Source organism: Sander vitreus, chromosome 3 (assembly GCF_031162955.1).
Source record: "Sander vitreus isolate 19-12246 chromosome 3, sanVit1, whole genome shotgun sequence".
Lineage (NCBI taxonomy): Eukaryota > Metazoa > Chordata > Actinopteri > Perciformes > Percidae > Sander > Sander vitreus.
The window spans coordinates 7,669,510-7,694,470 of NC_135857.1; the positions used below are offsets into that span (position 1 = coordinate 7,669,510).

General features: G+C 40.3%; 2 protein-coding genes across 5 annotated transcripts in view; both read right to left on the minus strand.

The window, feature by feature from the left end:
* The window catches only part of myo18ab (myosin XVIIIA b), a 163,054-nt gene extending 153,939 nt beyond the window's left edge, over positions 1–9,115 (minus strand). For 3 of the 4 annotated variants that reach the window (XM_078245834.1, XM_078245835.1, XM_078245833.1), the window contains exons 1-2: positions 9,006–9,114; positions 5,034–6,164 (exon numbers count right to left, since the gene is read on the minus strand). In XM_078245834.1, the coding sequence (XP_078101960.1) occupies positions 5,034–6,056 (1,023 nt within the window). In that variant the 5' untranslated portion in view covers positions 6,057–6,164; positions 9,006–9,114. Of the gene's footprint in view, positions 1–5,033; positions 6,165–9,005 lie in introns of all 4 variants that reach the window. The other variant, XM_078245837.1, reaches the window with a different exon arrangement.
* A 2,299-nt stretch (positions 9,116–11,414) lies between these two features.
* Positions 11,415–22,602, minus strand: LOC144515208 (galectin-9-like). Its single transcript, XM_078245838.1, has 8 exons — positions 22,461–22,602; positions 21,023–21,111; positions 20,213–20,420; positions 18,937–19,056; positions 18,589–18,756; positions 16,714–16,802; positions 14,884–15,040; positions 11,415–12,000 (listed from the first exon to the last, which is right to left on the minus strand). The coding sequence occupies exons 1-8, from the start codon at positions 22,497–22,499 to the stop codon at positions 11,854–11,856; spliced, it is 1,017 nt and encodes a 338-aa protein (XP_078101964.1). The 5' UTR covers positions 22,500–22,602; the 3' UTR covers positions 11,415–11,853.
* Positions 22,603–24,961: the final 2,359 nt, after the last annotated feature.

The following is a 24,961-nucleotide window of genomic DNA, read 5'->3' on the forward strand; positions in this document are numbered from 1 at the left end:
GTGTTTCTTTAGAAATAAACAATGGACAAATAGAGTCTTTAAATGCTTCAGATGTAAAGTTATTTGCTGTCAAAGTGATGCCAAAATGGGAGTCAATGGAATGTTAGCAGAAGGTGATGGCTTGTTAGCCTTAGAATCTCCCCATAGGAGGTACGCTTTCTGGATGCTCGCTTACCCCCTTGTCCGAGAGTGCAGATAAAGAAGACCCAGAAACACTAACCAGTCACAGCAGACTGGGCTTGTTTTAGGAGGGGGGCTTAAAGAGACAGCGCTAAAACGAAACATTTCAGACAGAGGGTGTATTCAGACTAACAGAATGAGAAAAAATGATGTGTTTTTTAAACATTAAAGTGCCCATATTATGAAGAAAAAAAAAAATCACTTTTTCTGGGATTTGGGGTGTTATTTGTGTCTCTGGTGCTTCCACGTGAGATATGGGTTTCTGAATGTGTCCTGCCTTCAGTCTCCGGGTGAGCTGTTCAAAATATGCAAGGCTTTCTACGTAACTAGCCGAGACGAGGGGCCAAGGGGGCTAACGCTAGCATGCTAGCTCGTTCTCAATGGCAAAACACTGCTACAACACACATAAATTCACCCTAATCTACAAAATAAATTGTATAGAACTACTTACATGTCCCTGCTCTGCAGGTATTCCACGCAAAGTTGGAAGTGCGCCCTCGTTTAGAAGAAGTCTAAATCCTGCTTTGTACAGGCCGAAGTTGCAGAAACAGCTAGTTAGCTCATGTAATCCTTACCTAGCTACTGCGCATGTGCAACCGACAACAAACATTACATAAGTTGAGAGGTCTCACTCTGTAGCTAAAACAGAGACCTGAACACAGGGTGAAAAGAGGAGCTGCAGCAATGTGCAGTACCACAAAAATATGGTGTTTTTTGAACATTAAACCATGTAAACCTATTCTGATACAATCTCAAATTACAATTATGAACCTGAAAATGAGCATAATATGGCCACTTTAACGCATGTAAACATGTTCTAGTAGAAAATCCAAAGTACGAGTAAATTAACCTGAAAATGAGCATGATATGGGACCTTTAAGAACTCTCGGTGGTTGTTATTCTGGCTCTGTGATCTCTGTTTCTATGAGTCTGCTCTAAAGATTGATTACATATTAAATTGATTAAATACTATATACTGAATATAAATGAAATATTAAAATGATTTAACCTGCTTCTAGACAGAGTCAATGCCAAGGTATAAGAAGCTGCTGGCAAACACGGGGAACAGGAGCAGGAATGAGGCAGAAAGCAGCAGCTAAGATGCGAGTGAAGCACCTGCATCCTACACAGTAAAGCCTGCTGCTCTGAATCCTCAAAGAGAGCCCCTAGGAAAGGAGAGAGAGCAAACAGCAGAGGCAGTAGACAGAAGTGAAGTTCAAGAAGACTGGCTGTGGCCTCCGTCTGCATTTACAGCAGTTGAATGCTGCCCAGCAGGTTTGACTGGACCAGACCTCTGCTCAGGGAATGCTCAGCACTTATGCTCAGCACTTCTGGCAGCATAAAGCCACCTACACACGATCCGCGGTAAAACTGCTCTGCACTGGCCGTTCCAATGTTTTCCTTTGGGGAGAGCGGTGCCGCCCAACTACGCGCTGCGCTACCCTTGGCGCCGCGCACCGCTCGGAAATGCCGCTGAGCTCAAAGTTCAAATTATTTCAACTTTGACATAGTTGCCACTGACCTTCCAAGGCGCAACCAATTCCAGAGCGTTATATATTTATTTATTTATATATATATATATATATATATATATATATATATATATACACACACACACAACAATATAGGTTGTATCTTTATTATGTTTTTTTATTATTTTATATTAATCAATTATTTCATTTTAAATAATAATTTATATCGTTATATTTTTGTACAAGGACACCAGTCATTCATTTCAAAAAAGCAGCGGGCCTACTTAATTTCTCTCATCTTAATGCTGAAAGTTATCAATGGACATGGTTTTGAAAATAGCTGATAAAAATGAGTTCTCCCATCTAGCGCCACTTGAGCCAGTAAATGTCTTACTTGCTGGTTCAGGGTGAAAATGTCTCCTCCTTTCCTAAGACATCCCAGTGCTTTTTTTAGAACATCCTGCTCATAGCTCAAAGAATAGGTGCATCCTGTCTGTCTGCTTCCAAACCTGGATTCCTTCTTACTGTGTTCATGTTTGTGTGGAACACTCCTGGCACCAGCTTTAGGTGGACTGACACAATGCTGCCTAACCCCAAGTGCTGCAGTTTACAGCCAGCATTCTGCTTTGTCAAACCCAATCCTTCTTATTTTATAGGAATATTCCAGTTTGTTACAATGAGGCTATTATTTACATCGCTTTCTATTAGTTATGATAACACTGTCCTCACAAAAGTAATTGCTTTTCTTTTCTGGGGCGCCCAGGTTGAGTGTGCCCCATGTACAAAGGCTCAGTTAGGGATGTAACGATTAGCGGTCTAACAGTAAACCACGATAAAAATGTTGACAATAACAATTACAGTTTTCATTTAAAATATCATTATCATCACAGTGAATTACCACGGTGTGGAAACCGTGTGTTTAATCCTTCCCAGCTTCATCCGAGTCTCCTGAAGTTGTGTGTACAGTTTTACATTTTAATTTTGATGATGAAGAAAACAAGTATATAATTAGTGGTGTTTCTATGATTTGGCTACATATTTTTTTTTACATACTTTATGTCTTAGCTTGAATGTTTGGATTTGTATAATTTAAACCTGCACTACTGGAAATGTTCCTGACAAACAAGCTATTTCCATGTTTACCTTGTTCCTTTGATGTTAAAAGTTGCACTTTTGATAAAGTTTTGCCTATATTTTTGTAATACAATAAAAACTGTTACACTTTTTGAAACTATTTCAGCTTGTGTAGGCCTACCAGTGCTTTCTGAACATATTGAACACACATACCGTGATAATACCGAAAACCGTGATCATTTTGGTCTCTCTCTCTCTCTCAAAAACAATGGTAATCTAATGAGGCTGGTAACATTTTAACATTCACTAGCCATTCGGCAGGTGGACAAAAAGGTTTTTGCACTCTGTCTAATAGATCATGGCGAACAAATGCTAGCTGCAGGATGAATGATTCTATCTTATCTAATATCCGTACAGAACTCGGTAACGTATCATAACGGCACTTATATTGAAACATTTCAAACCATGTGTGCTAATCTGACGGCCACATTGATGAATCATGCATAAGATTAAGGAGCTGATGGGATGACAGTGAAATAGTACCTGGTACGATTTCATGTAACAAATAAAAATCGATTGACAGATTGACACACAGCACTATTCGTTAACGCTTTATCAGGAATACAAAGCAGGCAGCTGCTGTTGGCATTGGGAATTATGCGAGCTGGCAGATGCAGTCGGGAATGAATAATGGCCTTTCTGTTGGCTCTCCTTTATCTAAACCAGTAGTCGAGCTGCTGAAATCTGTTAAAGTGGACAAAGAGACACAGACAGGCCTGCTGTTTAACACACACACAAATCAGCTACAGAGATAGGCTCACGAAGTTAAAAGGAGGGGAAGTGTGTGTGTGTGTGTGTGTGTGTGTTGTTTGACCCAACACTACCTATACACTTAAACAAAGCTCCCTCCGCTGTGCACTTCCTGTTTAGACCATGGAAATGGAAATCATTATAGCAGCTCCGCACAATAACATGTTAGTCTCTTATCTGAGAGACAAACAGCCAGAGTGGAGAAAGAGCTTCTACACTCCTGTAAGGAGAACAACAACATGGGCTACAGCTAGCCACTCCCTGCTTCCCAGAGCAGATTAATTCAATTGTGATGAATGAGGGAGGGGGGGCGGAGTCGCTTTCAGTCGGATAGTGTCACAAGGACCCTTGAACCAAAGCCAATAGAGGCAAACAAACAAAGCCCTCTGATGCTGCCAGGCAGCAGGCCCTACAGGAGGACACTCAGCTACTGTTACTGCAGGGATGGTGCACACTCTACAAATGTATTGGCTTTAAGACAGTTTCAATACCTTCAAAAAGAAAAAACTAGGTTCCTCTATACTTCATTAATCAATGGATCAAACAGAACATTGTTTCCACATTTTCCGTTTTCCAGAGACCAGTGAGAAACTACTTGTTTAGTCCAGCCAACAGTCCAAAACTGTACAATAATATAAACCAGCATCAACACTCACATTCATTTTCAATAATCAACTAGGCTAATTATTTCTGCACTTGTCTATATGGTTTCTTAACTATTAGGACGTTTTTAGTGCACATTAGATGGAATTATGATAACTGCTGAAAAGGAAATAGTACCTGTAGCAGCAACCAAGGCTGCAGCAGATGACCGAACATACAAGCCATACTGAGTTAGTGTTTTTGTAATAAATATGAGTGAGCGTGAACTCATAAAACCAGACTATTCTCTCAATTCAGTCTTGAAGCTTTCTTTCCCAACCAATATAAAGGCACAAATAGTAAGCAGGACATCCTAGACTTTACTGACAACAGCTTGTCAATAAAGCAGAACCCAAACACTGCACCCCTGACAATATGGGACACTGTTGTTTCTGTTGCTGAGTACTGGCTTTGATCCCCGGTCCCCGGTCCGGGCCTTTCTTTGGAGTTTGCATGTTCTCCTCATGTTGGCTCCGGTTTCCTCCCACCATAAAGACATGCATGATAGGTAACTCCTGCCGTTGCCCTTGACGAAGGTACTGGCATTACAACTGGAGTTGGTCCCCAGACGCCGGACTATGACTGCCTACTGCTCCCAACTAGTTAGGATGGGTTAAATGCAGAGGATACATTCCTTGTTTGTGTAAATGTACTTGGAAAAATAAATATTAATATTATATAATTAAACCTGCCTGTCAAAAAAAGGTTTCTGAAACAATTGTGAGAAAACGTTGAACATTTTTAGATCGGAAGACAGTCAACCAAGATATCGACACAAGAGTGCCACTCGTGGCAAAGAGAGCGGAACAGTGAGCTTTATCGGGTTTGTACTTAGAAAGTGGACAGGCTGCTTACATGTCTGGCCTCCCTGCGCAGCCCCTCGGTGTTCCTCAGCCAGCAGCGGCTCAGCTCGCTCAGCTCCAGGATGGGCTGCACCTTCAGCCTCACCGTGTCTCCCGACTGGCGGATCATCTCCACTATCTCGTCCCGGCTCTTGTTCTCCACATTCCGTCCATTTATCTCCACCAGCCTGTCGCCCGGCACCAGCCCCAGCACCAGGTCCTTGGTGCCGGCGCCGGGCTCAGCAAAGTGGACCACGCGCCGGTACACTCCTCCGTCGGGACTGCGGTCCAGCATGGTGGTGCGACGCAAAGAGAATCCAAAGTCGCCGGTGTTGCGGCGCTGCAGCTCCAACTCGCGGATCTCGGGCACACTCGGCGCGACCACGGGCGGCAGCTGCAGCTGTGCAGGGAAGGTCTTGTCGACCACTTCGGGGATGCAGACTTTCTTGGCGTCCGATGCCGCTTCAGGCTGCTGCCTCAGGCTGTGCTTGCGGAGCATGCTGAACACTTTACTCTCCACCTGCGGGGACGGGGCAGCAGAGTTCTGGCCGGAGGGGGTGGAGCCCTCTGAAGGGCTCTCCTCCTTACTCCTCTGGGAAAAGGAGAAGCGTTTCATCATCTGACCCACCTGCGAGGAGTTGGTCTTGGCAAGTGTACCGAAGTGAGCCACGCGATCCCGTACTGAGCTGCGGTGTCCGTCCTGTCCTCCCCCGCCATCGCCCTTCAGGTCGTCAGTGGAGCTGGCAGCGCTCAGCTGCTCGTCCAGAACCACGCTGCTACGGTTGCTCAAGCCGTCCGACTCGATGTCCGTGAGGGTGAGCTCGCTGCTGCTGGCCACTTTGATGGGGATGGGGTTGGAGATCTCCAGTTTGTTCTTGGACTCACGCTTGGCCTCCCTCTTCAGGTTGAAGAAGCCTCGCCGCATGCTCATCTCTTCCAGGCTGCGCAGCTCTGCCGGAGACATCCTCTCCTTCTTATCTTTCTTCTCCTTCCTACTCCCGTCCCTCTCCTTATCCTTTTTCATCAGGTTAAACATGGTGACACACTAGACGCTGCGTTTCCGTCCACCGTGGCTCTATTTTCCCTTCAGAGCAGGAGGTCCAGTTCACAGGGGCCTTTGTTGTGACCGACAGGGACGAATCCCCTGGGGAAAGAGACAGGAAGAGCAAACTTTGTCAAACTTACTAAATACTTCATATTAATGTGTTAAATAGTAACGTCGATTGTCACGTGAAGCTGGACAGCTCAGAAAAAAACGAAATCTATAACCTTAAAGTCTATATTAAACTATTTTCAAATAGAAATCAAATACCTCCATGTTATTGATGTGATAATGTTGTGGGATGACAGTGACTTTTGGCATTTTCAAAAGATTATTTCAATCAGTAACAACAATACATGATGATTCACTGACCACTCAACTGAAACAGGTAAGTCTAGAATGATTTATTTGTTGAAGTCATTTATCAAGATAATGATGAGCAATATGGATTAAATCCTCTATCGTTGTTCCACTTCTTATAAATATTGCAATATGAACGTGTTAATATTCATGAGAATATGGACAAAATTACCAGACAAGAAAGTCGGTTTTTGGCTAATTTACTGAATTAAAGATCTAATAGATAAATAGTACTTCTTCACATTTATGCAAAAATGTGGCCTAATGTACACAGAGGCAACAACAAAATAGCCTAGCTACCGTTGTATAAAAACTACAGCATTATCCATAAGGGTCAACAAACGATTCTATTACTGAGCTCATTTAAATTAAGAACAAACTATTCTTAGCATAAATATGAAGTGGGAATCTAAAATAAAGGGGCATACAGACAAAATGTAGCGATTGATAGATCGATAGATAGATAGATAGATAGATAGATAGATAGATAGATAGATAGATAGATAGATAGATAGATAGCACTTCATTGTCCGTAGACACGGAAATTTGTCTTGCAATACAAGCTCCAACGATTACAACACAATAACGACCTCAAGACAAAAAGCTAAAAACATGTAGGCATAGATATTTTCACTTTGCATCGATAATGTTGGAGCGTGGATCGTTGAATCAATGTATCAATCCAGATCAATGTATCTTTACACCCTTACAAATGAAGCCTATATATTGTCCCATAGTACCGTTACATTGATCCCATCCCTATATCAAGCAAACAATGGAAAACAGTCTCTGGTTCCACCTTCTCAAATGTAAGGGTTATTGTGCTCTTCTCTTTTTGATATAATTGTAAACAGTATGTTTTGTTTTTGGATGTTTTTTTTAGCCAAAACAAACTACTTAAAAGACCTCACCATGGTTTCTTTTTCAAAATGTTCTATATTCAAAAGCATAATCGATATCTTACTCAGAAAGGAAATTAGTCGAAATTAAATTTCATGATATCAGTATTATAACAATGTATTGCCCAGTTCTACTTTTACATTTTTTTTTAAATGGGCAATAACTACTGGCATAAGTGGCAAGCGTATTAGGGTATAAAATATCCAACTTACCACGAGCCTCTGGCTATTGTATATTTTGTACACTTTTATATTTTGCAAGACAATAAAACAGCATCAGAAGTCTCACAGCATGTTGTAACTGTCAACATGTGTAGATGGCCGTGTAAAACCCAGACCTCCATCACTGAAGACCTCCAACATGCTTACATTACAGAATCAGAATCAGAAATACTTTAATAATCCCAGGGGGAAATTATTTTTGTTACCACTCCAGGTATACAAACAACATATATTATCCAGACTTTTTACATATATAATAAAAACAAATATACAGTAATAATATATAAAATATGAAATGTACAATGTACAATACAGAGGCCCATTGGAGGAGCTTGGCAGGACCAAAACACATTCCTGGCCTTATTTTTAACTGGGTCTCTCCAAACCCTCAAAAATCAGGAACTCTTCCTGCCACAAACTGACATAAGCAGACAGGCAGATATTAAGCGTCAGCCTGCTTCCCATTAGCTGCTGAGTGACACTCTCCACAGGGCAGCACAGACTGGAGTCCCATACAAACAACCTCCTCCTACTTTAATTATGGCACAGGTAATATTGGCCATGGAGCTCTCTGTACTCCCAGCTAGAAGGTGTCACAGTTCAGCCCAGCAAACACAACACACCGATGATAATAACATAGTAAAAGCACAGTGCTCTGGTAGCTAAAACAATATAACTCAGTGCCTTAAAACCAAGATGACATTTTACAAGAAGATATTTAGAAGATATAACGTTAGTGCTGCCTAGCGGATTATCTACAAATCAGTTTGCTAGAACACCAAAAAGTTTCCTAAAAGGTCTTCTTCGGCCATTAACTCATCTTTAAAAATAATAACCAGGTCCACCGTGAATGGACAGCTTTTGTATCAACATTAGCATCACGTTCAGTCTATAATAAGCAGGGCTAGGGAACAGTAATTCACGCTCTCTGCTGTTTATCTATTTGGCTGCTGAGGTTAAAACGATGCGAACACCTGGTACGCTAACTGAAGTAGCTACACAAAGCAACATTTATTAGCCCCACTACGCTTTCAATGTGAAGTCAGGGGACAATAAGCATGACAGCGCTAAAATAGGTGTAGCTTTTGGGCTACATTAGCTAGCTGAGCTACCGTTTCGTAGGTGGGGGTAACGTTACCTAATAACAAATATTTGCCTTTTTATTCCACCGCAGAGAAAAAAGCTCCAAAAACAAAAGCCAACAGTAATTCATTAAGATTTAGTTTAACTCTCCAGTGAGCCATTTACCTAGCTAAATAGCCCAATTGTCTCAAACCACAGCCTTAGTTCTTTGCCCTCATTTTTGGTGAAGCAAATCCTGGAACAACACATTCGGATCCTGTGAAAATGATTCAGTCAGCCGGACTGCCTTGCTTGCCTTCTGTCTCAACACCGCTGTCTTCAAATAAAAAGTGCCCCCTCAGTCTTATATCACATGTTTATTTGAAGAAGAAATACTCACTGTTCTCCAGTAACGTTACAGCAAATAGAGCACCGCTGGTGTTACTGGCTGGGTGCAGCTCGGCTCGTAGGGAACAGAAGCCGCAGACTGGCTTTTAGCTAACGTTACCATAGCTGGCTGCTCCCAGTCCTGCTCTGAAGAGTCAGTACAACAGCTAAAGGTAGTCAACCAGCGACCCCTGCTGGACATACACTGGAGCCACAGCCTGAGCCATGGTAGTGCTCTATAGTCTATACACAACAGCAGGGGTCTTTTACGTTTTTTAAGCCACGGGCCCCTTAACTGAAAGATCAGGGACCCCCTATATCGTATAAAATGAAGTTGTATATTAAACTGGGCTTACAATAACGTGTAAGGCGGCCTAAAGCCTTTATACATACATACCTTTCTTGCATAGGATAAGCTATTCAAATAGCCTAATAACTGTTGGCATGATTTTATAAATCATGTTTTAATGTTAAACATTTGACACAGTAAATCTTTAGGATGAACTGTATTTGTGGATGGCTACCTTAGTGACTACCTTACCTGTAGGCCAGTAAGCAGTGGGGATTTATATTTGCTAACAATATGTTGGATTCACTTTTTTTTATTAACCATAATTATGTATCTATGGCAGTCTATGGTAATCTTTTTTCACAAATAGGCCAATTTATCTTTGCTATTAAAGTTTTGCAATCATATTAATGTATATTTTCAGACTTATTTTAATTTTTGAAATAAGAAACTTTCAAATATATATATATATATATTCCACATAATTTGGCGACCCCCCTGCACTAATTTTAAGAGTATTGTGGATTGTTGCTCTGTCACAGTGAAATATTACTTAATAAACTGGGGTAAATAACGCAAATAATACTTTAAAAATTACATTTTAAAATATACTTTATGTAGAACGTATGTGGAATTGATAATGTGTCAATCACTTCATTTTGAAACATTATTTAATGACATTACCGTAAATAAAAAAAAAAGAAGTAATACAGACTCTCAAACATACAGTTTCCCAAATTTCTCATTTGTAGAAATTTGAGAAATACACAGAAAGGAGTTCTCGACCAAAATATCCAAGTCAGTGGTTCCCAAATTGGGGTATAAATATAATAAAAAGGGGAATCATTATTTTCCCTATAATTCCATCCGTAAGTAAACAATGACAAAATGCATGCCTAGTTTGGTCATGGGTTTCATACACTTTCTGTAATAAAACATCTAAAAGCAGAAATCCTATCAGATGGGGGACCCTGGGACAAAATCTTATCAGATGGGGGTCTGTCGCCTAATTAGTTTCAGTTTAGGGGTCCTTGACATAAACAAAAATCTTAGTTACTCAAGATTTGTGGTCTGAGCACAGTAGCCATATGTTCAGAAATAGACTGCAGCTCAAATTCCTCTGAAAGAGAGTTGACACAACAAACACTGTCCGTCCGTCTATCACTTTGGTCCAAACGGAAACGTCTCAACAACTACTGGATGGATGAAGATGGACTGTGCAGATATTCGTGGTCAGCAGGTCAATATTTTACCAGTATGTACTTACGCTTTTCAATAACTCAGCTTCTACCAGATGGGTTGGCACACAATTTGTTTCTCAGATATTGTACCCTAATGACTTTGGTGACCCCCCCTGACTTTCCCTCTAGCACCACCATGAGATGGACATGTGTGGCTTTGAGCAAAATGTCTGAGCTATTAGATGGCTTGCCATAGCATTTGGTATTTGGCATAGGCATAGATTTTGGGGGGGATATCCCCCCCCCCCCCAATATTTAGAAGAGGTAGATTTGTCCCCCCTAATAAAATATGAAAGACAACCCACTTTCCAAAAAAAAAGGTTAAAAATAACCGTTCAGGGGGCTATGTAAAGAAAACTAGAACTGTGTCTACTTGTGTCTTACTTTTCGGGGGGGGGGGGGGTTAAAGAACACAACAGGAAGTGAGAAATAAAGATTTAAACTTTGAAGCTTTTGGCTTTAACGTGGTCTCGTTCTTTAACAGATTTGTTGTTGAGAGGTACATGATTCCTAAAAAGAAAAACATCTCGGAACGTGATGTTTTGAACATGCGGAAAGTTTGAATAATAAGGAATAATTTCCTTTACATAAATAAAGACGTGTGCATAAAAATTCACCAGAATGCAAAACATTTAAGTGTTTGACTCTAAATATTTTATGGTGAAGAGTCAAAAAATACCTGCAAGAGTATTGACATTACCATCAGCCTCAAGTTCTAGGGAGCGAATGTTAGCATGCTACCACACTATAGCGAGATGTGTTAGCATTTGGCTAAAAGCCCACTGTGCCTCAGTAGCGAGGCAGACTGCATTCTTACAGGCTGCGGTGAATTTGCTTACCACCTAAAGTGACAGATAAAAATCAAGAAATAAAGGAAAATATAGTTGAAATGTTCATTTGCTTTGCCTTTTATTTAGTCACATTCCAGCAGGTAAGAATTCATCACACAAAACATGCCACACTACATTTTAATTTGAATGTTTCACAAACAACAAAGATCACAGTATTCATTTTTATTGAATGTAGACTTCATTATACAGAATGTCTATGGACAAACATCACACTTCTGAATTCAACCAGTCAGTCATGGTAATCCTTGGTGAATTTTTCCTTTTAAAAAACAATGTTTTCAGAATATGTATAGCAAATAATAATATAAAAAAGATTATTTGTAGCATGAATACACAGAAGGTAAATAAACAATATCCAGTAAATGCCATAAGTAATCAATTAGCATGAATTCATTAATAAATGCAAGCATTTTTTTTTTTTTTATCAGGTAAACCCTACTGTGTGTAAAATAATCCAGAGCAGCCAGTGGTGCTGGGTCTCTACACCATCACAGAGGACAGACTGATGTCTCCAGTGATCTCCAGCGTGGTGATGTGTTGGAAGTGAGTGAAACGATGCTTATAGGTGTGCTGCTGCATCCCATTCACCACAATCCTGAAGGATTGTTTCTCACAACAGATAGTCAGCTGAAAGAAGAAAAAAAAAGAGCATTTTACAAACACATCTTTGAAAGAATGTCCCTGATAAAAGTCAAACTAATAAACTCGCCACAGTGTCTTTTTTGATACTACCACTAGGAGTACCAAGGTCCCACACATCAGGGTTTTAACCCTCCTGTTGTCCTTGGGTCAAATTTGACCAGTTTTAAAAGTTTCAGAAATTTGGGTTTCTTTCAAGCAAATTCCCCAAAAATAACAACAACAGATCCATACAACGCTCTTCGCAAGTACAGTTAAGGATCAGTTCGCCACTTTCATTTGAATTTTGGATGTTTTATAAATATTTTATAGCATTTGAAAAAAACAAAAAAACAGTATCCTGACTGAAATTTGACAGTCTGTGATTTTCCACTCAATTGTAACTATTTGTCAAAATAATACTTAGTTTCAACTTTTTTTAACCAAAGAATTAGATGGGCTATAATTTCCTATAAATAAGGATTATTGACCATGAATTCCAAAAAAAAGGGTAAAACCAGAATTAATAGGTTGATGTTAGTGGTGTATTTACGGAGGTATGTATTCGGTGTTAGTGAAAAAAAAAACCTGTCAAAAACCACAAAAAATTGGGAAAAAATTGATACAGCATAGTATCGCAATATTTTCCGTGGCAATACTGTATCGATACACAGACGCCAAGTATTGATCTATTATTATATATGTGTTGGTCAATTTGTCTGCTTGACAATCCCATTTCGCAGCAATAAAATTGGAGTGAGATGAACAAACAGAGAAGTGTATCTTTTTAGATAAAACAGATGTTGACAAAGTTTCCTTTTGGAGACATCATTTGAAATCGGGAAAAATTTGAAGTTGGAAAAAAGGTAACAAATTGCAATATATCGCAGAATATTGCAATATGTTTAAAATCGCAATACTATTGTATTGTGACATAAGTATCGTGATGATATTGTATCGTGACATGAGCATCGTGATGATATCGTGGCATAAGTACCATGACATAAGTATCGTGATGATATAGTATCGTGACATAAGTATCGCGATGATATTGTATCGTGACATGAGCATCGTGATGCTATCGTATCATGACATAAGCATCGTGATGATATCGTATCGTGGCATAAGTACGTGACATAAGTATCATGATGATATAGTACCGTGACATAAGTACTGTGATATCGTATCGTGATGATATCGTATCGTGACATAAGTATTGTGATGATATCGTATCGTGACATAAGTATTGTGATGATATCGTATTGTGACATAAGTATCGTGATGATATCGTATTGTGACATAAGTATCGCAACGATATTGTATCTTGACATGAGCATCGTGATGATATCGTATCGTGACATAAGCATCGTGATGATATTGTATCGTGACGTAAGTACCGTGACATAAGTATCGTGATGATATTGCATCATGACATAAGTATCGTGATGATATCGTATTGTGGCATAAGTATTGTGATGATATCGTATCGCGACATAAGTACCGCGATAATATTGTATCGTGACATAAGTATCGTGATGATATTGTATCGTGAGGCCTCTGGTGATTCCCACCCAAAATACATGCTAGGGATATCTGTTAAATAATGCTGTCAACTAAACAAAAGCACAAAAGAAGATTTGTCCTTTAAACACATAGGCCTCCTTATTGAGGACATGATTGCAATTGCTTCAAACTGGACTGGACCTGCTGTAAACCAGCGAGAGCCGGAGACTCATTCATTTGTTTTGAATGTGAAAGGTTACCTAAATCAGTCAGATGATGTCTGTATGTGTTGACCAGCATTATGTCTCCGTGTGATTCCCTCACTTTAGCGCATCACACTTAGACATTTAGTCCAGCAGAGGAACAAAACATTACATTACATGTCATTTAGCTGATGCTTTTATCCAAAGCGTCCTCCAATAAGTGCATTCAACCATGAAGGTACAAACCCCAAACAGCAGGAATTGAGTATAAGTACATTAGCTTAAAAAAAGCCAAACTACGAAGAGCCACATGCAAGTGCAATTTTTTAATTTTTATAAAATATATAGTATCATCTTTTTAGCTGAGATGCTGTCGAAAGAGATGCCTGCAGCGGAAAGATATATACACTTTCAGACCAGGGTCTCTACAGGTTTCACCATGTCAAATTTAAGACTTTTTAAGACCATTATGAATGAAATTTAAGATCCTCACAACAACCAAAAAAAAAAGACGGATGTCAGAGTCCGGAAACATTGTCAATAATTCCCCGATTTGCTCACTGGCATTATCGGACTAGTATCTAGATTGGCTGCAATATAAGTTGCATGTTGGTCTCATTTGTAGTCCTAATACAGCAAATTATATTTGGATTAGTGACAGAAAGAACTACAACACCACAGAATTAAAAAGAAAAAACATTCTAAAGCGCTGTGGGAGCATTTCAGTGAGCATTAGAGGTAGCGTTGCATTGACGTAGGGAAATTAAGACCTGTTAAAAAAAAATGTAAGACCTAGAACACAATACTTCAGCGAATTTAAGACTTTTTAAGTCCTAAAATTTCGATTTTTAAATTTGAGACTTTTTTTAGACTTTTTAAGACCCCGCGGAAACCATGAGTAGTAAATGTGGGCCGATCACCAGTGACGTTCGCCCTTCACCTGGTCAGTGTGTGCAATCAGTGAAGTGTTTGCAGTAGTGATGGTCAAAAGAAGCTTCGCGAACCACTGTCTTTATTTTCTGAGCTCACTAGATGGTGCTCTCTGTTCAACAAAGGGTTGAAAACATACTGAATTACCATTTCTTTAACCTTTTTCTTTGAACAGAGAGCGCCATCTAGTGAGCTCAGAAAATAAAGACAGTGGTTCGCAAAGCTTCATTTGACCGTCACTAGTTTGCAGTGTTACCGTGAAAGGCATCCCCCGGTGGAAGGGCATCCCGCCGCTGCGCTCCTCTGCGCCCCACTGGTCCCCCTGCTTGGTGTTCCGAACCACAGTGTTCTCGTCGAAACGTGGGTTATAATGCAGAGCAATGCCAGAGAAATAGCTCAGATTCACAGTGAACCTGAGAGGAAACACAGAGGAGAGAGAGGGAGTACAACATGACACTGGGCCTCGGCATCAATGCTCTTACAAGCCATGTTTCCATCCAGACGTTTTTATGCAAATAAAGTAATATCAAATGAAAAATGCCTTATGGAAACGTTTGATCTCATCGGATTTTCGGCTCATGTGATAAACGCTGATGGAAACGTTATTTGCCGAATCAATAATGAATTGCAATTATGTTTTAGGTCATTTTATGGTTGCAACCCACCATAAAACGAAGAAGATGACGTTTTAGGTAATTTCCGCCATTTACGCTTTCTTTGCAGACACGGCGGGTGTGAGGAGACGAGAGACTTTTTCAATCAATCTATTCCATATACCAATTTGACCGCAAAACAGCATGTGACGTCATTATGCACATGTTTTTATTCGCTTTAAAGACGCTGGCTGGAAACACACTTTCACCGGCTTTATTTGCGTGAATGGTTTTAGCGAACTTCAGATAATGGATGAAAAACCCAACTATGTCTGCTGTGGGCTAATCCAGCTAATTAAATACCTGACAAAACAAGATACTTCATAACATTGAGGCTTAAATCATATAATGATTTAATATTGCATATAAACTAGTCCTGCCCATTAATTTGCAGCATTGCCTACAATGGCCAGATACACCCAGAGGTGTTGAAAAGGGAGAGCAACTATAGTATACGAGGTATGGCAAAATATCTGGCAAATACAATATTTAACAAATTTGAATCCTCTCATAGTATATATTGTCATATTGGCCAACTCTGGCCTGACACACATCTTATAAACTGCACACATAGAAAAAGAACTCTGGTAAATTTTCATTACATATCTGCCAAGACAGGAATGTGAGTTTGAGTTTCCTTCTCTGGGCGGCAACTGGAATGATAGTGCATCATCAGACTGCTTCAGTAAAATTTGGGAAAATGGCAAAACTAGATATTAGAATGAGGAAACACACAGCAAGTGAACAAACCCTGGCACAGAAACACTGAACAGAAAGCAGAGTTCATACACCAAGAATCAGTCAGTCATGGCACGAGAAGGGTAAACCAGATCCTGACATGTATTCCATGATACAGTAAGTCTGCTGTGGTCTGTGAGGTCTGTGAATAAGGATACAGTCTGAGGCAGGGCAGCAATTTCACGCTGTGCCTCCTAAGTTTGGCCTTATGCCCCTCAAAAAATGATGTGCCCTGCTCCAGCTGTTTTCACTGTTTTCTCCTCTGCCTCTTTCCTGTCAATACGCTTTAGTGTCTTTTGTTGAGACAAAGACAGAAATATGCATATGCATTTTTTTTTGTCAGATTTAAAAAGTTTTATGAATCTCAATCATTGCAGAGCTGGAGGCGCACACACAAGCTTTATTTCCACTCCTGCAATAAAAAAAAAACTGAATCGATTTTTGGAATTTTATGAATCGATTTTGAATCGGTGGAGCTTGAATCGTGATTCGAATGTCAATCGATTTTTTTGCACACCCCTAGCAGACATGGCTGCACATCTTTGGCCTATAGGTAAAGGTGTGGCCTGGGGCTACATGTATAGTCAAACTGCAAGAACTCCACTAGTCTTGATGTGAAGTGGGATGTTGTGTTTTCATTTCTACAAGGTTGGTTTCAAAGTGAGATCCAGCAACAATAAGTAATCAAGTCAGACCTTGTGGCGTTGGGATTAACAGTCCCCTGAATAGTGATGGTCCTGCCAGATTTCAGTCCACCGCTGATGTTGCTCTGGTATGGAACAGCCTGTACAGAGACCCAATTGGAAAATAAATGAATTATACAAACACACTTATTATCCATTCTAGTTAAGTTAGTTTTAGTATCATTCATTTATAGATCAAAGATGATTAAACTGACAGTGATGCAATGTGCCTCTGAAATCGCTAATGAAACACACCTGCTGTGACATCACTGAATAGGGTGCGGCCGGAAAAGCACCGTGCTTCTAAGTGTAAATGTGTGGAGAGCATTGCAGCAGCAGTAGGGCTGCAAATTATTATTTTCATTGTCCATTAATCTGTTGATTATTTTCTTGCTTAATCTTTGCAGCTCTACTTGACAAAACTATTTCTATCACTTTTCATGTAAACAACTAAGTGCAACACTGTCATGGTTGTGGTTTTCAGTTGTGGGTTTTCGTGTTTCATTTTGTCAATTCATTTCCTGTGTGTTGCTGTTTCCCTCTTATTTGTTCATGGTTATGTTTTACCCGTGTTCGTTCTGTGTTTTGTTTTCCTAGTTCCATCCTTGTGTATGTTTCATGCTTTAGTTTCCTGTTTTATTTTGTAGTCTGTTTCTCCTGTGTCATGTCTGCCTTGTGTTTTCCCGCCTTTGTGATTGTGTGCCCTGCCCTGATGTGTCCCACCTGTTCATCGTCCCTTGTTACTACCCTTGTTACCTCATGTATTTAGTCTCTGTGCTTCCTTTGTCTGTTGTCAGAGCATTTTTTGTTACTCCCTATGTCTCTCCTTACCTTGGGTTTCTGATTCCCTAGTCTTCAGTTTTCGGAGTGTTTTGGAACTCCTTTTACCTGCTAATGTAAAAACTGATATGTATAGTAGTATATATATATATATAGATAGTATGAACTACTGTTAGATGCACGGGTTCTAGGGACACCTAATCTGTAGCCCCACCTTAGCTCTGAAGCTAGCCGAGCTCTCCGCCTACATGCAGTTTTTTGTCAGGTCGAGAGTCCAGTGAGTGAGTCAGAGATAGCAGCACGAAAGGACGAGTATGGCGAGTAGTGGCAACCCACAAGAGTTAGAGGACCCGCCGGCCTCTTTAAGATCGCAAGTTTGGGAAAACTTCGAGACTGTATGGCTGCAGCCTGGAGCCTCCCGTGTCACGTCCTCTCGTCTCATGCCCTCCCTCCTGGTTTTATTTTTGTATTCCTCCTGAAAGTGACTTTATTTTGTGGTTGGATTGATAGCCTACATCTGGCTTCAGGTTGCACTAAAAATGTATTATTATTATTATTATTAATTATAAAGATAATTATCGTTAGATTAATCGAACAATTGATTGTTAGATTAGTCGACTAATCAAAAAGAAATCGCTAGATTAATCGTTTAAAAAATAATCGTTTGGGACAGCCCTACAGCAGAGATTGTCTTAAAGTGGTAACCCCATATTTAAGCATCATCGTCTACACCTTCCAGTGTGGCCAACTCAAACCATATGCCCTATGTTGTGTTCTGTGTACCTGCCCTCGGGTTCTTTAGGAGTGTCCCAAAGCTGATGTCTCTGTAGACACATAAAACTGAACTTAGCTGGCTAACAAGCCAAACTAGATTAATGGTATGCTTAACATTTTAGGATTAAACATCTACCACATAAATACAATTCCATTCACCTCCACTGTATTGGGATGGAGGCAGAAATCAGACACAGATTTCTCTAAATCTGGACAAATGAAACCAAAACTATTTGCATGGCAACTTTAACTTAACCTATAAGGTTTTTGCTGTCCCAGAGCAGCTCTGTAAAATGTCTGTAGAACTGTAACTCCACCCTGCCTGATACTCACAGGCATTGCTGGAGGAAATCCAGGCTGAGATGGAAACCCAGGCTGAGATGGAAACCCAGGCTGAGATGGAAATCCAGGTTGTGGGGGAAACGCTGGATAAGAAGGGAAGCCAGCCTGGGTGGGATAGGCTACTTGTGCAGCAAAAGCAGGCTGTGCAGGGAATGCCATCTGTCCAGGAATTTGAAGACAAAAGAAAACAACTTTAATCTCATTCCCCTTTCTGTAATGCTGTTCACGTACTCTACATGTTGATTCATTTAGTAGGTTTGTGATTATTTGTAATGAGAGCATTGGCGTAAATGAAACACCATTAATGCCATACTTGATACATTAATGCAGCATCCTCACCATAGGGTACTGGAAGGCAATGGAGGAAATTTCTACTTTCCCGTTGACTGAGATGGCGTCCACCAGGTGAAATGGGATACGGTGTCTGTACTCCATAAAGTGGCAGCCATTGACATTCAGCTGGGGAGAAAATATGGAATTTTATTTGGGTCTCATTTCTGAGCTAAAAAAATATTTTTGCATGCACAAAAATAAGATCTTTCTATAAATAATAGCAACCTGAACAGAGTGTATGTTTTGTACTCCATATAGTTACCATCTCTGACTGCTTCCCCAAATAATCCCATGAGCAATTGGATTGAAGACTGCAACTCAGAAAATAACTATATAAAAAATAGAAAATAACTTCCAATTCAAACTTGAGAGGTTATGTTTTTTGTTTACTTTAAATTATTCTTTGAATGATATTTTCTAATTGTTGTACTTCATAATGACCTGTTGTGCACTCACGGATGAGAAACACACAGGATTTGTAAATGTAGTGAAATCTGCCTGAATTCAATTTCTACAATTTTGTACTCAGACAAAACTAAAGCCGCTTTCACTCAAGCAATGCAATTCTGTAATTATCTAGACATTACCTGGTAGAGCTGTATGTGAGAACGCAAATGTCCAAACCAGTCAGATCAGACCCTAGCACAAAATCCGAATTATCTCAGATTGAGCCAAAAGTGTGTAGGGCTTTTCAACCAAAAGCAGCAACGCCATCACTGCGCTCTGAAACCCATTTTTTTCCAAGGCTTGTGCCGCCCAACAACAGTGTTTCGACCTGGTTGAACCTTGAGCACAGTCCGCTGTAGATGTGAACTAAATAAGTGGCCGTCATGATGACATTTACTGCCGCTCACACAACACCGGGAGGAAAACAAACATCCGAGGGTGAAGAAGAAGGGCGATTTACATAAAGAAGCCAAGGAAAATGTCTAACTGGAGAGATGATAAGATTCAGGAGCTTCTGTCGGTAAGGGCTGACGCCAAAACCGTCAAGACGAATTCAAGGATCGCCAAGAGACTTTATGACCAAATTACAAACGGCTCTGTAACGCAGTGTAATGGCGTCATGTCTGCTGCACGCTCTACCAGGCACCACCCCTTGTCTAAACCAAACCAGTATTTCCAGTAAGTGAGAACGCATCTGATACGGACAATCTCCTGTTACATGCTACATTTGTGAAAGGGGCACTACCGACAATGTTGGGACCTGATACCTTGGACATTCACAGTCCAGAGTTTGTATGTGTAAATGGCTTTAGTGGATCATTTTTCATCTTCAGACCTGGTAGGAATCACGTGTGACTGTGATGGTGAGGCTGAAGGTAGAGCCAGCAGGAAACGGCGAGTTTTGCTTCCTCTCTTCTGTCCCCCAGCTGCCATTCTGTAAGGTGTTGGTAACCACATAACCGGGGTGGCTGTCATATCGTGGGTTAATGTGGACAGCAATGTCCGCATTGGTCCTGGAACCACACTGTAAATTCACACTGAACCTGGAGAAAAACAGAAGTCCTAATTTAATGGTCTACAAGAAACTATCACTATTAAGCTTTTTTATTATAAGAATTGTGTGTAAATGGCCAAAACATGGTTACTTATTTTTTTATGTTGCAAGCTACCCTAATAGTGAATAGAACCAAATGGTTTTTGACCATTAATGGCACTATGGAGCAATGTTAAGATGAGTGGATCCCTGTTATTTTGTATCTCATGGTCTAAATAGTGAAAGAACATGTATGTGCAAAAGCACGTGGTTGCTCACATTCATGTGCAACTGACCAAACGCCATGCAGTGATGAAGACCATGGCATACAGTCAAAAGCTCCATTTGACTGTATACTCCTGTTGAGATTGTCTTCTCAACAGCTTTGCAAATGTTGGAGGAGGAAGCAAATAACTCTCCCCTAAACTCAGTTTACAAGAAACTCAATACCTTTAACATGTCTTAACATACATTCTTTAGAAAATGAAGTTATTGTTCTGAAAAATGAATGTGTTTTGGTTGTTTGTTTTGATTAAAATATTTTATAAGCTGTACTGACCATATCTAAGGACTAAGAGCTGAGCGATAAAATGATGAAAAGAGCAGTCTGACCTATCGGCTCCAGGCAGGACTCGTCCACTGACGTTGATGGACTTCCCCTCCTGCAGACCACCGTGGATTGATCCAGTGAAGGGGAGTCTCTACAAAGGACGGGACTTTACAAGTTAATGGCTGTGTTTCATTCTAACTGCAAACTTGTTATTGCTAGTATAAAGCCGCTTGAGGCAATTTTGTGATTTGTGACAGTAGGCTTTGGATTTTGGGATAAAATGGATAAACATGGTTCCTACTGTACATAGCTTAGTTTAAAGGTGCTCTAAGCGATGTTGGGTGACCGCACTTCTTGTTGACGTTCAAAGTATTTTCAAACAAAACGAGGCTAGCTAGCCCCTCCCTCCTCCTCATCCCGTCCCCTCTCCCTCCCTTCCGTGCTTCCACACACTCCCCCCATCTCTTTACCATTTTTCAAATACTTTTGTTTTATTATCATGTGCTGTACCATTAGCCTAATACGTTACACTGTTGTTGTATCATTATTACTTTCATGATTCTACTGTTGTACTCTTGACAAATGTTAATCTACTGTGTACAAATGTAATGTATTTTGGTGACTATGGGGCAGACGCGTAAGTATCGGTAAACAGGGTAAGCGGTGCTTACGGGCCCGGACCAATCAGGGGCCCGCGTGACTGGAAGATATTGATTGACAGCCGGAGCCACCTATCGCATTTGGCCACTGACCAAGCGAGAGTTAGAAGAACGGGTCAAATTCATTTCCTTGTTTCAGAGACCGTTGTCTTCACGTTTGACTGACTCGAACATCTCCCATTTACCAACAAAACGTACAACGAAAGACCGTGCAGAACATTTCAGACCGTCCTGCCAACCTGTAAACATTTTAACATCAATGTAAGCGGTTTCTTCACTCTAAAGTCACTGAAAGCTGCTGTTGTTCACATCCTGTCTGATCTCTGCAGCGGGCGAGGCTGCTGACTTCCCCCCGCGACTGACACACACACACACACACACACACACACACACACACACACAAAATCACACACGGTGGATGAAGGAAAAACCGGAGATTTTTTTTGTTTTTTGATTAATTCAATAAATTATTACTTTTTGTCTTAAATCCACCAGCCATTTTCATAGTATACCAACATTTGCAGCATCCTGAGCCTTTTTTGGTAAGGTTACTAGGAACTCTCAGCCCAGAGTAATTAATTAATAGTAATAATTAATATTCTCCCCAAAAAGAAGTCGATGATCCTATCCTGTCCTATTGATGGTAGCCTGCTCGTGGACATTGCGCCGTCATCGCATGCTGTAGCAGGGGGGCGCCTCGATAATCCTGTTTAGGGTCCTGGTGTTGGCTCGTTACCCCGCTGATCTGGCTCGGAGCTGAGGTAACAGCGAGCAGGAGCGGCGCCTTCACACATCATCACGTCGTTTCCCAGGAACATAAAGACAAGTTTGAATCACTTACTGGGTTATAAAAAGGTGTCTGCTGCTGATTGAAGGCCATTGTCCCAAACTGAATTGCGCAGGTTTGCTGAGCGGCAGGAAGAGCGTAGCGGACTCTTGACACAAAATGGGAGACTTTTACCTAGTACCTAAGTAGCCTAATGCTTTTTTTTTTTATCGCACAGATAGGTTTCGATTTCGCATAGTAGGCGGTGTTAACTGATAACAAGAGAAGCGCTACTCACAGGCTGCATTTATTAGGTCAACGTGTTATATTTTGTTTAAACATGATACTTGACTTACCAAGTTAAGTCAGTCAACTTATTAACAGCTTGAAGGGTTGTGGTTTCGTTTCCTTGATTCATGAAGATTTCCTGTGGCTGTCTCTGCCTTGTTAATGTATGTAGAAGCCCACAATAACATAACCTGGAGCCTTTCAGATAACTGTTAGTTATGGAGGCTCAGTGGTGGAATGTAACCAAGTACATTTACTCCAGTACTTACAGTAAGTAGGCTACAAATGTCGAGGTACTTGTACTTTACTTTCTTTTCTTTTCATGCCACTTTCTACTTCTACTATATCAGAGAGAAATATTGTACTCAGTGGTGGTGGAAGTACTGAATCTCAGTTCTTAAGTAAAAGTACAAATAACCAGAGACATATTTACTTTAGTAAAAGTAGACGTACCACAATGACAACCCTACTTAAGTAAAAGATTGACTGATTTTAAATGTACTTTAAGTATTAAAAGTAAAAGTACTTGCATAGCGATTATTCTCTTAATGTCTGTATTGTAATAATTAAAAGAAAAACAGTATGGGCATTCTCCTCCTCTGTTTGCTCGGTTTGCACCGATCGCCAGCTGACTGGGAAAGGGTGCCGTTGGCAGGGGCTCCTCCTGCACATTTTTCTTTTCTTGTAATTAATAAACTGTATGGAAAGCTGTTTAATAAGCGTCTCCCATCCTTCCTTCGACCACTTCACATCATCTGTTGCTCCCTAGATCCTGTCGGCTATCGGGACGTAATAGGCTGAATTAATTTAGAAACAAGATTTAAAAAAAACTCATTTACTTAAAAAATTAAAATTATTCACATGCACTTATAGAACATTACTGCTATATATTGTAAAATGACAAAACATTTGGTAACAAGTCCGGATTCACAAAGAAACACTTTCTATTTGAGGGAAAACCGCCTCCAAACAAATATTTTATATTATTTTATTATTATTATATTATTTTTTTTTTTACTTTGCAAGTTAATGAGGGGTACTAACGCTAGATGGTGTTTTGGCCCAGCTGATTTTAGCCACAGCAACGAAGTTAGAAAGAAAACAACAACTGGACAACACATTCTCGAACGCTTGCTCAGGTGATGTTGGTGTTTGTTGTTGACGCAAAAGAAAAAAAATCTCCTTTGGCTTCATATCTGAACGTGCTTGGTCTGGACTCTGAACTGAAATAAAACCATGCCGATCTCTAAGTATGGTGAAGGTATGTGATGATGTTAGGCTATTTTAATTCCAAAGGCCAAGGGAACTTTATCAGGATCATAGTATCCTGGATCCATGAAATAACTGGCCTTTAAAAATAAAGATCTGCCTGCCTCTATGGGAATTTAACATAGGGGTGTACTTACTTATGTCTTCTGTATTTTAAGGAAGAACATTTATTTATTTACGATACATTATTCATTCACAAAGAAAATTGGTGTCCTTAAAGGTTGGATTTTAGGCATTAAGATCAATTTCCAAAAGATGATTTTTTTTAATTCCTCTTTTTAGTCAACTTTAGCATGGGTGTCCTAATTTTTTCACATGATTCATCTTTCCAATGGTGAAATATCCCTTTAACTGACATGCAGCGCAAGAACGGGTTTTTTTAGGTTTAGGAAAAGATGGTGGATGGAGTTACAAAATGTACTTATCAGTGACACGCGGGACAAGAACGGGACATGAACCCTGGTCTCCTGGGTGAAAGTCCTGGGTTGTTTGACTCCCCACCTCAACCCACCTCCTCACCAGGACATTTCAGTCTTTCATTTTTACTCTCTACCGTTGTCCCTCTTAATACTACGTCATCTTACAGCGCCGCGGTCGAGCTGCTGCTCTGCTCAATGCGTTCCATACAGACGCTGAAGGGGGATCTTTGCGTCGGTATCTGATGCTGAGAGACACTGACCAAATGTCTGTATTTTCTGTCTTAAGACAGCCCTCAGGACAAAATTGAGTATTTTTTTTTATTTTAAAGATTTTTTGGGCCTTTATTTATTTATATAGGACATCTGAAGACATGAACGGGGAGAGAGAGGGGGAATAACATGCAGCAAAAGGCCGCAGTCAAACCTGCGGCCGCTGCGTTAAAGAGGGAACCCTCTATATAGGTGAGCTGGTGGATTATTTATTATAATTCCCAGTGTATGCTATATTGCTCCTGCTCGCGGAGCCGTGGCAGCTGTCCCTACGTGTACCAGGATGCATTGCGTGTGAGCAGCAACTTCGCTAAGCTCTGTTAGCTTTTT